General features: G+C 33.5%; 1 protein-coding gene across 2 annotated transcripts in view; it reads left to right on the forward strand.

Moving 5' to 3' along the window:
- LOC138128644 (uncharacterized) overlaps nucleotides 1-18,899 on the forward strand; it is a 41,314-nt gene that overhangs the window by 11,378 nt on the left and 11,037 nt on the right. For both annotated transcript variants that reach the window (XM_069044854.1, XM_069044855.1), the window contains exons 4-6: nucleotides 14,584-14,916; nucleotides 17,653-17,925; nucleotides 18,486-18,596. In XM_069044854.1, the coding sequence (XP_068900955.1) occupies nucleotides 14,584-14,916; nucleotides 17,653-17,925; nucleotides 18,486-18,596 (717 nt within the window). The remainder of the gene's footprint in view (nucleotides 1-14,583; nucleotides 14,917-17,652; nucleotides 17,926-18,485; nucleotides 18,597-18,899) is intronic.

The raw sequence follows: 18,899 nt of genomic DNA on the forward strand, positions 1-18,899 counted from the left end.
CTATTCGACTAGATTAGATTGCTTAAAGGTTGAAGAATTCTACGAGCAATATCCTTTTATTTGTTGATAGATTCTTCTATATAACCCTCAGCGACGAAACTAGAGCGCCACCCTCCATGGCGTTTTAATGTAGTAAGATCTCCTCCTTCGTCTACAAGCAACGTCGCTGAGGTTCGTCGTAAAGAATGTCCCGTGTATTCCCCATGCCCATCACCATTCTGTAGCATTTTCCATTTTGGTATTTCAAAAAGAATCTCTGTTCCTGAAAGTCAACTGGGCGCAGATTAACGTATTGTCTATATTTCATTATAAACTCCTCTCCCACGATGGTAAACGATCGATTCTTCCCTGTTTTGCTTTCTGGAATTTTTATTAGAAGTAGCGATCCAAGATCTTCAATGTCATTGATCTTCATTTTTGCCAGTTCGTGGCATCGACATGCCCCAGAAACACCAAATAATAAAACAATCTAAAAATATTGGCAATTTAGTACACAAAATAAAATAAAACATGGTGATCTTTACCTTTGTTGCCAAATATTTTTCATCTGAAGCATCAAACATGAACTTATCAAACTGTTCTTTCGTGAAAACCTTTGCTTTTTTGGGTCGATAATCTTCCCCTTGCTTCTTTAGAAAAGCACGCAGCTTCAAATATTTCGTGATATTAAAATTTTTCTTGATATTTAACAATGCTTTTATCATGGCATAATGCGACCATAATTAGAAACTTTTCATGTTTTAGCCAGTTCCCAAAAATGGGCGAGCAAAACATTTTCGGAATACACGGTCACTTTCTTCTCTACACACCATTTCAAAAACCTTTGGTAGGACATCTCATAGACGAAACTCGATTTGGATGGCAATAAATTTTCAATTGATGCTTTTGCTGTTTCAGAAACCTCGGGCGGCGTGCATTCTAATTCGAATTCTGACATCATTGTCAATTTCTTTTCGGAATCACTTGAAAACTCTTGTAAACTTATTACACAGCTGATGACACTTAGAGTTTTTTCAAAATTTTGTTTTTGTTGACAACGTAACCACGGACAAATTGTATTAGGTATTACGATTTATCATGAATAATTACACAATACGTATAATCTATTTTTCCCTACCGGTTAAAAATGTAGGCTGTGGATACCTCATTTGAGGTGAGAAAATTCAACTTTCTCGCTAAGGTAAGAAAGTTAATCATGAAATGTTTATGGTAAAACTGTACCAAAATACAAATGTCAAAAGTGTCAAAAGTGAAATAAGTTATTGATAAATGAAAGCCAATTCAATAAAGCAAGTTGGTAGATCAATTATATAATCTCGAAAATAAACAGATAAGCTAGGTACGTAGATTACTTTACCCTGTTTATATCAAATTTTCGAACAAACGTCAAATCTTCAAATGCGATGACAAGTTAATTAAACAAATAACCCAGCCTACGATACAGTTCTCTAATTTTTCGTTTTAATCAGGAATATAACCATCTTTTTTTGACTTTTTTCAACGAAGTGGTGCCGGTAGGGAAAAAAATAGTATTCAAACCTTGTTAAGAAAGTGCCCTTGCAGACCTTAGGCACTTACACACCTCGCCTACGGCTCGGTTTATAATCTTTGCCTGCGTTCTGCAAGAAAGCACTTTCTTACCTTGGTTTGAAATGTACTATTCCATCTTTAAAAAAACGATAGGTTGCCATGCTTTAATTTTGTTAAATTGGCAGTGCTGAGGAAAGCAGTAGTTATATTTCATTTCATTTTGGTTGTAAATCTTTTGTAACTAAATTTGAAGTGCTATGTTGCAAGATGATTCTAAAACAAAAAGTAAATAAAGTTGTCATTAAATGTCATTTTGACGTTTTTCCAATTTATTTTAAATTAGACAACACAAAGTAATAATTTAAAGGGTTTATTACAAGTGCATAATGCCAAAAGTTGTGTTTGTCAAGACAAAACGTGGTGTGTTGATGGGCTAGACACATTTTAAACGAGATAAACCCGATCTAAGTAATGATGCGATTATTAACTGATTGATGGATATCTTCAATGTGAGAACAATGAATTTGTATTCGATGAAATCCTGAACTGTATAACTAATTTCTAGGTGGGATCTGTTATATATTGCATAATTACAAAAAAGGGTCTGGAGGATACTAGAACTACAAAAAGAGGAAAATCAGAAAAGTGGAACCATTTTTAAAAGAGATCTGAACGAAATTATTCGTGGGCTAAACATTAGAAGATGATTCGGAATCTAATGATGAAGATAATTCTGAAGATGAAATAATGGAGGAGGTTAAAGTGTAGATGTCTTTTAAAAAAAGTGGTTCCATTTTGGAGAACTTATCCGTTTTCTGCTTGTTAAACTAAAGCAAGCTTTCTTGAAACTCATTCAACGACTAAAGCCGCCACCAGATGTTTATATTTTGATTTGTCTTTTTTTTCAATTGCTATTTTTAATAAAAAATGCTGGGTTCTCTATTAATCTCTTGTAATAGAGTTTCAATCGATTCGCAAAAAAGCGGAACCTAAGTATGGCAACACTGTGCCTTCAAAATTTTCAAAATTCCTAACCAAACTTTTATTCAGATATACAGGATGAAATCTGTCAGATTGTCATGGCCAAGCATCGTTTTTTTAAAGTTGGAATACATTATATTAATAGTTTTATTTGTTCCCTACTTGTAAACATCAGTTTATCAAGTCACTGTATTCACCTTGAAAATGTCTCTTAACTGGCTAGCATGTAAAATTATACTAGCAAGCGTGTAAAATTTTACTGGCTAGCCAGTAAAATTTTACACCCTTTTTACCATGCTAGTAATGTTAAATACTATATTGCTTTCAACTGTCATAAATTCTCATTTTTCTCCTTTGTAAACTGCCTCCTAAGTGCTCTAAAGCAAAAAATAGCAGATAACCAACCGTTGCCCTAGACAACACATTCAAAGTGACATTTCTCGAAAAAAATTTCAAAACTGTCAAAAGCAAATGCGAAATCATTTTAAATAGATTTGGAAGCTTTGGAGCGTCGTTTCAAACAATAAAAGTTTGTATGCAACTCGTTTCTGTGCAAATTGGGCTTTTCTAATTGTCCTCGAGGCCTTAAAATCCTCGCTGCGCTCGTATTTCAATCTGGCCTCTCGGACAATTAGAAAAACCCAATTTACACAGAACCTCGTTGCATAAATAACTATTATATCCGATCGGGCTATTTTTGCCTACTTATGGACTAGTTTTTAGGGCGTCATTCAGTATATTATAGCCCAGGGCTGTAAAAGTTTTTGCCGCCCTTGTTTATGCCGTTTATGCTCGACTGACGTCTCGAGCCCTAATGTCACGCCGCGGGCTACAAACGCCTTCATTACGCCCTTAATACATAAATAACTACACTCACCGGCACAAAAAGCGACTCATTATAATTTCTTTAATAAATAATCTGTTCCAAATTCACTTAATTCACAGACATATAACACAAAAATTAATAAATATTTAGAGCTCTCCGTTGCTATGAGAAATCTTTGGTGTTTAGAAAAAATTTCGATTTTACCACTTGTAATTTCAGCAACGGGAATAGTACCGCAATCTCTAAATAAGTGCGACAAAAAAGTCTGCCAGCAGCAGCTAAGGCGAAGGCTCACTTTTTAAAATACATTATTAAATAAAAATTTTCTTCAGCAACGCCTTTCCTTAATATTGTGATGAACCAAGTGGGCAATTCAAAAATCCCACCAAGCGGCCATCTTTTTTTTTTCTCTACTAACATAAGCAATGAAAATAAAACCCGCGAAAATTAAAAAAAATGGCCAAGAGCGCGTGATCGTACCTCGTTAATTTCCCTACGTTGTGTTTTTTTTTATACAAATTAAACATTACCAGATTCGTTCCAACAGGGTTCGTGAACCACACAGAAGAGTGCAAATAAAACAACACAATAATTATAACCAGCTATTTATTCAATGTTATGATTTGTGTTAACGCCGGGATTAATAAATAATAAACGTCTCGGGAGAGGGCACCCAAGTCTCCCCAAATGTGAGAAGACTACTCATTTAGAACTCTAGGAAAATAGTGAGCTCTGGCCATTCCCCTAGAACCCCGAATGAGGCTCTGCTAAAAACCTCCCCTGAAAATACGAACAAATCCGAAGTGACCACCTGAACGGGACAGTTATTGTAAGTTGAGCAAACCTGATTTCATAAACAACACAATTCAAAATTCAGGAAAAACAGAAGGGTCATGTACATTACAAACAAAGCAGTTACTTCGGACCGTTCGAGCGGGAGCGGGCACTAGACGAGAACTTTAGCATGTTTTTTTTTTCAAGTTAATTGCGGCAGATACGCTATAGAAGGAGTTAAGTGCGGCAGATACGCTATAGAAGGAGCGAGTGGCTTTGTGTGGTCCGGTGGTCTGTGGCACCTATCCTTACGACTTTAACATTTCCCGCCTACCCGTGATTTAGTGCTAAGGGAAAAATCCTAACTGCTTTACGTTAAGTCAACAAATTGAGGTACTCTAAGTTCATCGGTTGAAGTGAACATGACTTTTCCAAAGCAAAATAAAAACAAAACGGGCTTGTCAGGCTACACAGACTCAGGGAAAACAGACCTGATCACATTTCCGGAAGTGTGCCATGGAGCTCGGGTATAACCCAGCATTCAAGTCCTGCCAAGCGTTAGGTTTTTGGGTCCCACGCTAAAACTTGGTCTTGGTGCCCTTTTTCTTTTAGGAACGTTAGTGAATTGTTACACCTGAGTTTACAAAAACGTGATCCATACGATTTTATAAAATTTGCAAAGCTAGAACCAAGCTGCCTTACGCTCCTTCGCAAGCTTACAAATGTTAAAAACGTAATACATGGGGATGGTCGAGATAATTATGGATTTTGTAAAACATTGTGGAAACATCACAAACCCACGTGCGACCCATTTGTGTCTTATTATTGTTAAACTACATTTCGGGCGAAACAGAAATAATTTTAGTACCCCAAACACATACCTAGTTCAAAAACAGAAGCTAGACAGCAACATTTAGCACAGTTCAATAATAAAAAAAAACAACTAAAAACGCACAATTTGAACACAGAAAAATACACCGTACTTCTGCACTACTCTGCAGTCAAGACCAAAGTGTCTCCAAAAAAAAACATGGCCGTTCATCCTTTGTCGACTTTCACCCCCGCCCCTAGTGCTCGCTGATGGTACCGACATCGGTACTGCCATAGCTTTTATTGGCGGTTAGTTTGAATTCAAAAGCGGGTATCTCAATATAGAGCTTATATCTGCTTAGATATTCTATATAATTGTATTGTCAATTATATAAAAAATTTGCTTAAACTGTGCGAATTAATATTGTCTGAATTAACGTTACATATGAAAAAAAAAATCATTAGATTAATTTCAGATTAACAGAAACAGCTAGTACGAAGATCTATCAGAAAGAGAAGAAAAAAGTGGAGGTTGTCCTTTAACTTTAAAAAAATATTGATAACGTCATAATTAGGAGACGAAAAGCTATCACCATAAGTAAAGTACTGAACAATATGCACTTTTTAAAACAAAGTTGACCTCTTCGAGAAATTAATACTTACAGTTTTATCGAATTTATTTCGAACTTTACGAACGCACTGTATATTAAACTAATTTTAATATAAAAGCCATCAATTTATTAACGAACATTGGAAAAATATTATTTCTAAACATAGCAATTTGTTTCTGTTAATCTGAAATTAATCTAATGATTTTTTTTTTCATATGTAACTTTAATTCAGACAATATTAATTCGCATATTTGAAGCAAATTTTTAATATTAGGTAATTGACATCACATCTATATAGATAGAATATCTAAGCAGATATTCTGGGTGCCCCAAAATTCGCGGAACAACCCAATGGGGCAATGTCAACTCATGTTAGAAAATAATGAGAAAAATAATTAAAAAATTCTATCCCTGTTAAATTTGAAGGTATGGGGGTTCAAAAGGTGCAGCTTTGATCTCATTTATTTTAAATATTAAAAAATATTTTGACTATTTATCTTTTACTAGCCAGTGGCATGATAATTCTGAACGGTTGTGATCAGGTTTGCAATTATTTTTTTCATTACTTACAGCATTTCCAAATAGTAATTTTATGTCCGTTTTACCTCAAATAACGTACGGCAACATGGCTTTGATTTTTCTCTCTCATTTCCATAGATACAACAAAAATGAAATATTTGCAGATTATTGGGATCATGGCCTCCTTGATCGAAAGAGACAAAGTCTCTTATAAGGCCAGCCGCATTAGCTAGTTTCAGGCCTTTTTCGTGTTTTTAAGAGGGCAGCACTATAAGGGGTCTGGAGGGTTGCCTATCTTCAATAATATAACCTCAAATAATTGGCAGCGTAAGGTTAGATTGGTAAGAATCTATAAATTTTGGGATTCTGATATGAGAACGATAAAATCACCATAATTTTTTTTTTAATTACAATAGATAAGCCAGTTATCAAAAATTATTTATTGAACAATAATAATGTACCTAACAATAATCATGATTATGTAATTCTAAATTATTTTCTTAATTAATTTAATTCCATAAGTTTTCTTTTTTTGGTAAGAATATTTGTCTTTTTAAAAAATTGTGTCTTCGAATTACAATAATTACTTAGTACCGGAGATACTAATTTACCTATTATTATACTGCAAACAGTGTAATTATGAATTTTACATCGAAAAATGGGGTTGATATAAAGGTATGAAATTAAAATTTTGTTCAAAATATAATCGACTTTTTTATGTGGAAGATATGGCAAGATTTCCTGTATAATTTGGACCAAAAATTCTACTAATTTTCATTATCTGTCCCGAAATATTTTTTTAAGGTTGTTTTGCAAGGTAATTTTAACAGAACATTTCTAGGAAACTCATATCCTTTTGAAGAACAAAATCTCACATTGGCGGATTGTCATTTCGGACCATACGGTTTTTTTTTTTAATTATAATTGTTAATTTGGTCTAACAAAAATATTGCCTTGGGATTCATGTTAGACGCATCTTTTTTAATCTGGTGTAAGCTTCGATACTCGGAATTACTAATATTTTTTTCTTTCTCCAAATCTAATTCAATTTTTAGATTATGATTATGATTTCGTATACGTTTTAATTTTTGTTCCAAACATTGCTTTGTATAAAGCAAATCTTTTATTTTTGCTGACGTAATATTGGTTTGTATATTCTTATCTAAAAATTTTTGTGGATTGATTAAATTTAGAAGATCTGAACCAGTATGAAAATTTGGATCTTGGTCTGAAACTACAAAAATATTACTAAACTAATTTTTGAAAATTCACTTTTAACAAACATTAAATAAGGAAGGAATTGCTCCCTTGTCTAGTCTACGCTGTTTTATTTTGGTACAAAACTATCTGCAGTAAAATGTTGACTACATATAACTGCAGAGTCCGTTATCTGGTCCATGTCTACGAAATAGAGAAGTAAACTCTACACTTTTAAATTCATATTACATACCAGTGTTCTCTAGTAAAAAATTTTTCCACAATAAATTTAAATTTGCGTCTGCAGGCATAGAATGAAAGGAAACATTATCATCAGGATTACTTGAATTACACGATTTTATGCAGCACTTTCTTACGTATGGCATTTTGTAATAATAAATTGAGAAATATTTTTGATTTTTCAAAATTAGCCGCCTATCATAATGTACATGACTGAAAAATAGAGGGAGCTACTATAAGGGATGTCAATGAAAGACATTTAAAAACAGACATTTCTACGATGCGACTGGCCTCTTTCGATCCAGGAGGCCATGATTGGGATACATAGAATGTTTTTAAATGTTGCCACATTTAGTGTAACAAATAGGTCCATATCTTCCACAAAAAAGAAGATTGATTTTTTTTAAACATTTTGACCTGATATTTTAATGACTACGTAACAACGTACTGCTAAGTTGTTCCGCGAATTTTGGGGCACCCAGTATAGGCTCTATAGTAAAGAACGGCGTTGCTGAAGAAAAGATTTGTTTAACATCTATTTTAAAAAACGAGCCGGGACCTTCCTTAGCTACTGCTGGCAGACGTCGATAAACTATCTCTCTCGGAACTATGTATACGCATAAGACATTTTTGTCGCACTTATTTATAAAATGTTTATCCGCGTCGGGGAATTATTTAAAACCCTCGTATTCGTCTGGCTTTTTTGCACATATTTTTAATATCAATAAATAAATCTGCCATAAAAATTTCAGACTGCCTATAATAACAGGTGTTTTTTTAAATTTGGCGTCGAAGTAGGCGTTGAACTGTCGATTGTGAACGCACTATACAGGCTACGGATCACGGATCAGCTGTTTAAATCTTATGCTTTACACGAGCGGTGCGATCTCAATCGACTCTCCAACGCCTACTTCGACGCCAAATTTAAAAAAATACCCTTTATATTCTTTGCGTATACAGAAAAAATGACTTTGGGGCAGTCGAACTGTACTTTAAAACCGTCCAAATAATCTGGGATTTTTATTTCTGTAATATACAGTGAGCGGCAAAAGTATGGAATAAATTCCTTAAAAATTAAAAAAAAAAAATTTTCAAGAAAATATTTGGACAGGTCAATTTTAGTTTATAAAAATACATGTTTTAGTACCAAAGAAAATTCCAAGCAGTCATTTGTTTTCAAGTTATGACGTGATCGAATATTTTTTTAAATAGAAACTCCCTATTTTTTTTCTTGATTCTGATAGCCCTTTTAATTGTCTAAATGACAGTGTAAAAATTTTGTTATCTTACATAAGAAAATTTTTGAGAAAAAAAATAATAAATTCGGAAAATAATTATTTATTTAACGAGTTCGTGTGTAATTTTGGCTTTTTTTGGCATGAGTGGACCTGTTTAAAACTCGAGTGAAACGGGAGTTTTAAAGGTCCACGAGTGCCAAAAAAAGCCCAAATTACACAAGAACGAGTTGAATACAACGTTTTTTTGTTCGACGAGCCCCTTAAAGGCTCCAAATCGCTAAAAATCTTTAAAATTAGCTTGACGTTTCGTTTTGACAAGTTGTCAAATTTATCAAAATCCGTTCACACAGGAGAAAATTCTCAAATTCTGACAATTTCGAACAAAAAAATAAATTTTATAACGAACAAAAACAAGTCAAAAAATCAAGTAGGTAAATCAAACAGTCAAATGTTACTGTCAATTTCATTCGTATGTGTTTTTTGTTTTACAAAACGTTTTCGAAAATGACTCATTTAACAGAAACACAACGTATTGAAATTTTAATTTTGATTGGGTGCGGGGATAAAACTAGATAAAACTAAAACAGGGGGAATTTCTTCATAAACTTGCTTATTGTCAACAAGCTGGGGGATGGGAATTCGAACATTTAATTCCATAATTTTAAGTACTTACTAACACAGTTTTTGACTTGTTTTTGTTCGTGATAAAATTTATTTTTTCCAACTTTATTATTTTTTTCCCTTATGTAAGCTAACAAAATTTTTATACAGGCGTTTAGACAATTAAAAGGGCTATCAGAACCAAGAAAAAAAATAGGGGGTTTCCACTTAAAAAAACTATCGATGACGTCATAACTCGAAAACAAATGACTGCTTGGAATTTTATTTTGTATTAAAATATGTATTTTTATAAACTAAAATTGACCTGTCCAAAGATTTTTTTGAAAAAAAATTTGTTTAGTTTTTAATGAATTTATTCCATACTTTTGCCGCTCACTGTATAAATATGCTAAACTAAAAAATCTGTATAATTTCAAGTTGCCTAAAGTATGTTTTTTGGAATTAATTTTTTGCAAATGTCATATGCTGCGCAGTAGTAAAATAACCGCAAACGCCCTTAGCGACTCTCGATTCCAGATTCACTAACATTCAAATAAACTGATCGAAAAAAGTTAGGGATATTACTAAATATTTAAGTTAACTTTATCACAATGCATCAGTAAGTTTTTTTAAGAAGAATTATTGAAATGTTTTTTTGATAAACGTTTTCACAAATATCATGAATTTTGACTTATGTCAAACTTTTACTCTTCCTGGGATACGTTATAAATTATAATATCAATATCCCTAACTTTTCTCGATCACTTTAGTACTTTTTTAAACTTCTGATTGCCTAAAATACCTTCCCAAAAATTCGTCATTAGCTCTCGGAATAATAGCCCAAGGGGGACAAGTATTCAAGGGAAAAAAATATTGCAATGAATTACTCGTTCGACAGTTTGGAAAGTCCAGTTAAAATCAGGGGAAAATTGTATGAATAAATTTAATGTTAGCAGGTTTCAAATTGAGAGAACCACCAAATTAATGTTCATTATATTAGGTTAATCTACTTTTTTCAACAGTCTCAAATTTGTGTCATATTTGTAACTAAAGGGCGAGAATTGCAAATTTATCGTAGAAAATAATTAGAATCGTTTGCACTTGTAGTTAGAAAAGCAAGGTAGAAAAGGAGTCGGTAGAAAACACAGTCAACAACAGGAGGAGATCGGAGTAAAACTGTAGATTTGCATACAAAATATATAAACAGACATTCAGTTTTATATACAGGCTGACTGACGAAAAACCTTTGATGCTGTATCTTGCTTATTTTTTATCCGATTTGAATAAATGACACGTCAAATGAAATAATTTTGAAGGCACTTCAATACCAACTTAATAAAAAAAAAATCGTGTGTCCAGTTTTTGACAGATGAACATCAACTTCTTTTTTCAAATAGCACTGTACATGTTTTTCTATTCAGTATTATAGAGATTTATCTTCTGAATATAAAAATGTAAAGAACTATACCCATTCATTAAACAAAAGTCGAAAAATTAAAGAGTAAATGTACAAAATTTAAAAATCAAATGACCAAAATAAACAAGAGCGAAGTTTGTTCTAAATGCTCCAAATTTACTAAGTAAGCTCTGAATATTCATTTGTCAAAACAGTTTGATAATAATAATAATAATGTTGCTGTGGAAGAAAATTTCCAAAGACGATTTAGTGTTAACGTGTGGTGTGGCATTTTTGGAGATAGAACGGACTAGTGGGTCCCTTTTTTATTGATAGCAGTCTCAATCAAACAAAATATCATATTATTTATTATCAAACGAAATAAGCAACTTTCAGGATGAGATACCATTAGCAGTGTTGAATAGAGTCGTGTTTCATCAGGACGGCGCCATACCACGTAATGCACGCATGAATTTTGTATTTTTAAATCATTTAAATCATTTTGGTGAACGATGAATGGGTGCTCATGGAGCTATTCGATGGCCCGCTACATCCCCAGATTTGAATCCATTGGATTTCTTTATCTTCATTCGAAACTTTCGAGAGAATGTTTATTTGACCCCACCAGGTACTCAAAAAGAGTTAAGAAAGTGGATAGTGCCAGTATGTCAGGAAAAACCCGGAAATTTTTTACTAAATGCAAAAGTGGGTATTTCTAGAAGGTATCGACAGTGTCTGCAACAGCATTGAGAAAATTTTGAGATTTTGTATTGTTTACAAATTTGATTTCTTGATTTTTGATTTTCAATTTTTTTTTATATAATACAATAAGTAGTCTAATTTTTTTCGACAAAATTTGTCATTTAAGACATGAGTAGCTTTTGCAACGAAAATTACACGAGTCGACGAAGGAGACGAGTGTAATTTTCCAAAAGCAAAAGCTACGAATGCCTTAAATGACAAATTTTGCAGAAAAAGTTAGACCACGAATTGTATTCGACTTGACAATCCACCGAGAAAATTTTTCTCGAGTTGACCCAATCAATTTGACGTTTCATTTTGACATAAATTTTTTCGCTGAAAAACCACTAGTTGTTTTTTCACTCAGCTGGTTGTTTTTTCACTCTGCTCGGTGTTTTTTCACTATAAATCAATTTGATTAGTCCAAATTTAAAAAATGCTGCAATTCGATTGGTTAAAAATTTTCGAGTTGGATTGTCAATTAAAATTCATTTTTTGTTTTTTCTTTTAATGCACGAATATTCAGAAGAAGATTCTTTATAAGAACGAATAAAAAAATATATAGAGTGTAATTTGAAAAAAAAAAGTTGGCTATCGTCTGTCAAAAAATAGATGTCGAAAAAAATATCGAATAGGATAATAATGGAGTGCTTTTCAAACTATTTCATTTGATGTGTCATTTATTCAAATCGGATGAAGAATAAGTAAGATACAGCGTCAAAGGTTTTTCGTCAGTCACCCTGTATATAGATTTATCTAATTCTGATACTCTAATTATTATTATAGTCGCGGTCTATCTAGTCAAGCCGCGTTTAGTTCTTTATCGTGCTAAAGTAAAGATTCAATTATTTTCTTCGAGCATTTGGTGACCACGTGACTCTCTAGAATCTTGAATTAAATTCTTTATCGCGAAGTATGTGATCTTCTTGCATTTACCGTTGGGAAAAACGCGTTCTCGCCAAGGCGATCTATTTTAAATTATTATATAAAATAAAACATCATAATTCATTATCCGTCGCTTTGGAACTTTCTCTCAGTCGGGGAAATCTACCGCCAGTGTCCATCGTCCATTGGGGAAACAAGTCACATCTAAATCTGATCACATAGCTCGCATCTTAAACTCGTATAAATAATGCTGTTCGCGCCATAAACTTCTGTATTTGCCCACCTTAGTCATTTATCAATTCGCGGGTCGCGAGTCAAAATGTCCACCAACGTCTGTTATTAAAGTCATTTCTTTATTTATACCGCTTTATTGGGACCAAACACCACCATACACGATTATTTGTTAAATTAAATTTAAGTGAGGTGTGCTCAATCGTTTTAATTCTATTTTTGAAAACCTTCCGAAGGTACGGCCTCTCGTTAGAACCTAATTAAGCTATAGTAGTTTATTCAACGAGTTCTTGTGTAATTTGGGCTTTTTTTGGCATGAGTGGGCCAGTTTAAAACTCGAGTGAAACGAGAGTTTTAAAGGTCCACGAGTGCCAAAAAAAGCCCAAATTACACAAGAACGAGTTGAATACAACGTTTTTTTGTTCGACGGGCCCCTTAAAAACTCCAAATCGCTAAAAATGTTTAAAATTAGGTTGACGTTTCGTTTTGACAAGTTGTCAAATTTATCAAAATCCATTCACACAGGAGAAAATTCTCAAATTCTGACAGTGTCGAACAAAAAAATGATAAACAACACAATGTAGGATCCATAAATATTTCTTTTCTCATTATTTTTGTTTCGTATTTCTCCACAAAAATATCATGTGGGGGAATGCGGCAACCGACAATACACCAAATGAGGGAGAAAGTTTCATCGAGGAAGAGTCAAGGAAGCCGAAACGTTTCAGTAGAATAAATAAAAGTTAATAATAAGTGTAAAAATAAAACATTTAACTGAAACGAAATGCATTTTGATAAAGAAAATAAAAAGTTTAAACGTGAATACATATTTTTTATGTCAAAAAGATTTTCAAAATGGCAACGATGTGGGCATGTGTTACATCACTGAATTCACAAAAGAATACTTTTTTCAATTTTTTTTAAATTTGACCCCTCGTGCCATTTAAAAAAAATTAAGTTGGCCTTGTATCTTCAAAATAAATGATGTTAGAAAATTTGAAAAATTTTGTGCCAAATTTGAACGAGCTCCGCTAAACAGTTCTAAAAATATTTTTGTAATATCTAGTTGTTAAAGGTGGCTTTCCGGACTGTTTGTAACCATGTAAACAATCTCATAACGGCCGGAGTCCGTTAAGGGTGTCCGTTATGAGCGGGAGCGGCCGTTATGAATGACTAAATAACTATAGAAACGTAGATCTAAACTTTATTTTTCAACTTTTTTACAATTGGTACAATAATTAATGTTTAATGTGACACACCTTGAATTAATCTAAATCCGTATGCCACTAGCAGATGTAGACGAGATCGAAGATGATGCTTCAGACTTTTAACACCAACACAAGCGCGATTTTACAGGGAATAACGATGACCTCACTTGCTCTGCGGCCATCCGGACATCGGGAATATCTTGATTGTGATTTTTTATTGATTTCAGTCGTTTATTTTCAACGGAAAGTTAAGTGTCGAACAAATCTGACAAACAGCAGCAAATGGAGACAAGATCGAAGATGATGCTTCACTAACACAAGCGCGATTTTGCAGGCAATAACGATGACCTCACTTCCGGGCATCGGGAATATCTTGATTGCAATTTTTTAAAGATTTCATTCACTTATTTTCAACGGAAAGTTAAGCGTTGAACAAATCTGACAAACAACATTGAAACAATTTTTTTTCACAAACAACGGTTGACATGACGACGTCCTCCGCACACTTATTAATCATTCGGTTTTTTCGATGGCGGTGAAAAAAATGTATTTCAAAAAGATAATTGTGAACGAATCGTAGAGATATTACAAAAACTATTGTACAATACACGTCCGTTAGGGCCTTTACAGCCTCGCCAGTATTATTTGACTCGCTCTGCGAGCTCGTCTCACAAAATCTCTGGCTCGGCAGTAAAGGCTATCCTAACGGGCTTCTACTGTAAAATACTATTAGCTGTATCCATAATTTTTAACGACCTGTATATTATGGATGCAAGAGATTACCTGTTAATTTCAGATCAATTTATGTGGTCCGATAGTGCTGACTATGAAAAACCCACTACTGTAACAATTCCACACACAGAAAAATCGTGTTTAATGTTTTATGTTTCTTTATGTGATACGTGCATTTTGAAGATTCCAAATTTACACCATACCTTCACATCAACAACACAACACAACACAACAAACGAAGCAAAAGAATATGTTGTACAATCTTGGCAATCTCGTCGATTGAACTTGAAATTAAACGAGAGAACATTAACTTTCGTCAAAGAAAAAACTGATAGTGATACCAAAGGCTACTGGGGAATTGACATCAGAGAGTGCCCCGAAATTTTAGATGATAAAGGTAACATTTTATATAAAGTGTGGAAATTACTTATGGAATAAATTCAGTAACTTCAAAACTAATGATATGTGTCGAAAACGCTGAAACAGGTCAATTTTTGTTTTTCATAATGCTTATTGTAAGTTGTTGGAATATTCAGCAACGATTCTGCGTTCTGCGCACCCCGGCGCGCATACACCGCGATAACGCGCTCGCGCAGAAGGAAGCCATCTTGATGCAACACTCCAACACAATACGTTGTACGTTGTACCGAATACATTTATTTAATAAACTTTTATCTCGTTACGCTTTACACGTTGTGCAGTTATTTTCTGGAGCCACACACGTTAGTTCCGGATCCACCACAACCAACATAAGTTGCCTCACTTGTTCATGACGTCATCCATTTTTGAGCTATGACGTCAACCAATTTCTTAAAATGACAATCCCCATTTTTTTCTTCTCTTTCTGATGGACCTCTCTACTACCTAAACGGTGAATGGAAAAAATTGATACCTTACATAACAATTTTACTTCAACAATTTAATTTAATTTTTTATGTACCTACTTAATTTTTTTTCTATGTGGTTACTTAAAATCAAAGGTTTATTTCAATAAACCAAACAATTTAGAAGATTTACGACAGAGAATTGGCGCTGAAATGCAACAAATATTCTTTGACATTATTGAGTGCGATGTACAGTGTTTACACTCTGTGTGAGTGCCAAATAGTGGCTGGGGGAAATTTCAACATTTGCGTTACATTTTATTGTTAACTTTAGATGTTTGCTTGTTTTTGTTTGAGGTCAATTAAATTTTTTACATTAAAAATTAAATTAAATTATTGAAGTAAAATTTGTCATTTTCTCATATATAATATACAAAGGGATAGATATATTGCCGGAAATTATTTCGAGCAGTCCTCACATACGAGTGTTTGTAGCAAGAAAATTACACGAGGGCGTCAGCCCGAGGGTAATTTTGAGCGACAAACACGAGTATTGGACTGCAAGAAAAAATTTCTGGCGATATATATCTGTCTCGAGGTATATTCGGAAGAGAATCGCCCGAAATTTTTTTTCCCTAGGTCGGAGTTGTGATTTGTCAATATAAATCATGTGACATTTGAGGGCGATTCTCAAAAAAATTGTTATGTAAGGTATCAATTATTTCCATTCACCGTTTAGGTTTTAGGTAGTAGGAAGGTCGATCAGAAAGAGAAGAAAAAAATGGGGGTTGGCATTTAAAAAAATTGGTGATGACGTCATAGCTCAAAATAGATGATGTCATGAACAAGTGAAGCAACTTAAAATAAGCATTATGAGAAATTAAAATTGACCTGTTTCAGCGTTTTCGACAAATATAATTAGTTTTGAAATTACTAAATTTGTTCCATAAGTAGTTTCCACACTGTACAGGATTATTCACGAGAGGGGTATTTCTGAATTTCTTTTTGCCGCAACGCATTATACACATTGCAACAATATCTTGATTTCAAATTTTGAAATAGTAATTTACGTTATAAGTCCGGTAGATTACTTGTAACAGTACGAGTTAGACATTATGGACGAGGCGACGTTAGGAGCCGAGTCTAGAATGTCTAAACGAGTACCTGTTACAAGTACTACCGGATGTATATCGTAACGTATTTTATTTCATACTGGAAGTCTCTTGTGCATCATTATTTTATTTCAAAAATTAAAAAATAACATTATATTGTGAAAATAGCATCACCTTTTTTCCTGTGGCAACGGCCGTTGCTATTGTTTTTTTAGATGGAATATTTTTTGACTTTTTCACTTTTCAATGTCAGATTTGATGTATAAAAGGAAAACAGTCCGGTAGGTGTTGCTAAGTGACACTTTCCGGCTCTGATACCGTTATAACTCACCTACCGGACTCAAATTGATGATGCAATCGAGCATCTACCGGACAGTATGAAATAAATAATTATAACTGAATCCACAATGGCTCTTAGTCCTGTCTCTTGACGTTAAAGCAAAAAATCTTTGTTAATTTGGAAATTTTGTTTTTACAATAATCATGAAAAAAACTGACATGCTCCTCATTTATGGAGAGTGTGGAAAGAATTCTGTCGCCGCTGCGGATGTTTCCAAGCCGATGGTAGACACTTCGAACACCTTTTACATTAACTTAATTTGTTAATTTATTTGTTGAATTTTGATTAAATACAGGTTATCTGCCATTCTGACATTTCTGACAAATCTATCCAACTTACTTTGATTTCTAATTTAAAAGAAATAATACATTTGATTTATACTAAGGACAACGTAACATTTTATCTGCCCCGCCCATTTCATTTTCTTAGTTACCAATCAAATAGGTTGTTAAGACGATCTGATTTACACAGTAACAATTTCTGACATTCGAATTGTCTTAACAAACGTTGGTGGCCACTTTCAACACTAGCTGTGACTTGCTTTTGTTATCTCCTTTTTAATTTCAATCTCAACTTTGCATTCATATCATCCCTTCGCAATAAATCACATTTGGAATTTGGATATATATTTTGAGGTTAGGCTTTCTTTTTTTTGTAGAGCGGCCTTTCGTATTTTTACAAGGGTAATGCAAAGGTAACTAGATGTAAATCATTTTATTCCACACTGTAGTAGTTACTGCCATTGGTATTATTGGTTGCGGCAAAATAAAAATTCAGAAGTACCCCTCTCGTGAATAACCCTGTATATACATATTTGCAAAAGTACCTGTGTATATATCTGTTCAATTTTATTTCAGTAATTTACAGGACACAAACAACTGATAGAAATCCGACCAACCACATTTGCCAAATTATGTCACCCGTTGATAAAAGATCCAAAAGTCACGCTCCTGCAAAAGAACTAAACGAAGGATCTGAATGTGAAGCGGGAAAATTAGGACCGCCACACTGTGATGTCAGTTGTGAAACTGTATTGGGACCGAAGTATAAGTTTTGTCAACAACATCGCATTTGTGAAAACAGAAAATGCACTTGTGCTTGGGGATTTATGAGACTGCAGTGTAATACACGTTAGTAAAAATTTTGAATATACATGTAATATAAAGTTGTCCGCGCGAAATGTTAGGATGTCTTTTAAATTACAAAGTTTAAATTTTAAGGTGTAAATGAGTCCATAGGGGAACGTCATTTAATACATTTTTCATGTTATTATAAAAAAAATAAAATAAAAAATTTGTTACACAGTCTAGGACTGGTTTACAAATCTATGAGGGGCATGATCACCAACTCAATAGACCGGGACCAATGGCTTAACGTGACTTCCGAATCACGAGACAGAATATAGCCTTTTTTTTTAAATTTCGCCCTGGGTCGGAATTGAACCCGCGACCCTTGCGTCCCTGAGCCGAAACGGACTCCCTTAGGCTATATTCTGCCTTGATTTTCTAATTCACGATATATTAGATTTTTATACATAATAATTAAAATATATCAAAAATTCTGGAAGCCGAGTATGGCATGCCAACTGTGCTAAATTACGTCCTCACTAGAAATAGACGCATCCACTCTTTCCGCGTGGACACCCAGTATGATATCTGTTTGATATATCGCATAAATTATAATTTTCTAGCATGCGAAAACGGAAAATGGGGACTTTCTTGTGAAAAATTATGCCAATCTGGTTGCGAAAAATGTGATGAAGTAACTGGAATTTGCAGGACCGATAACCTACGAGTACTAGGTAACTAACTTAGATTAAAATTTTTACTGAATGATTGTGTTTCAAGTGTTCTGCTTTAATTGATAATTATTTAAATGCACTCCAACTCCACTTTATAAAGTTGTCCGCGCGAAATGTTAGGATGGGTCTATCTCCGATGTCTTTTAAATTACAAAGTTTAAATTTTAAGGTGTAAATGAGTCCATAGGGGAACGTCATTTAATACATTTTTCATGTTATTATTATTATTGATTTTCTAATCCACGATATATTAGATTTTTATACATAATAATTAAAATATATCAAAAATTCTGGAAGCCGAAT

The sequence above is a fragment of the Tenebrio molitor genome, chromosome 4 (assembly GCF_963966145.1).
Source record: "Tenebrio molitor chromosome 4, icTenMoli1.1, whole genome shotgun sequence".
NCBI lineage: Eukaryota > Metazoa > Arthropoda > Insecta > Coleoptera > Tenebrionidae > Tenebrio > Tenebrio molitor.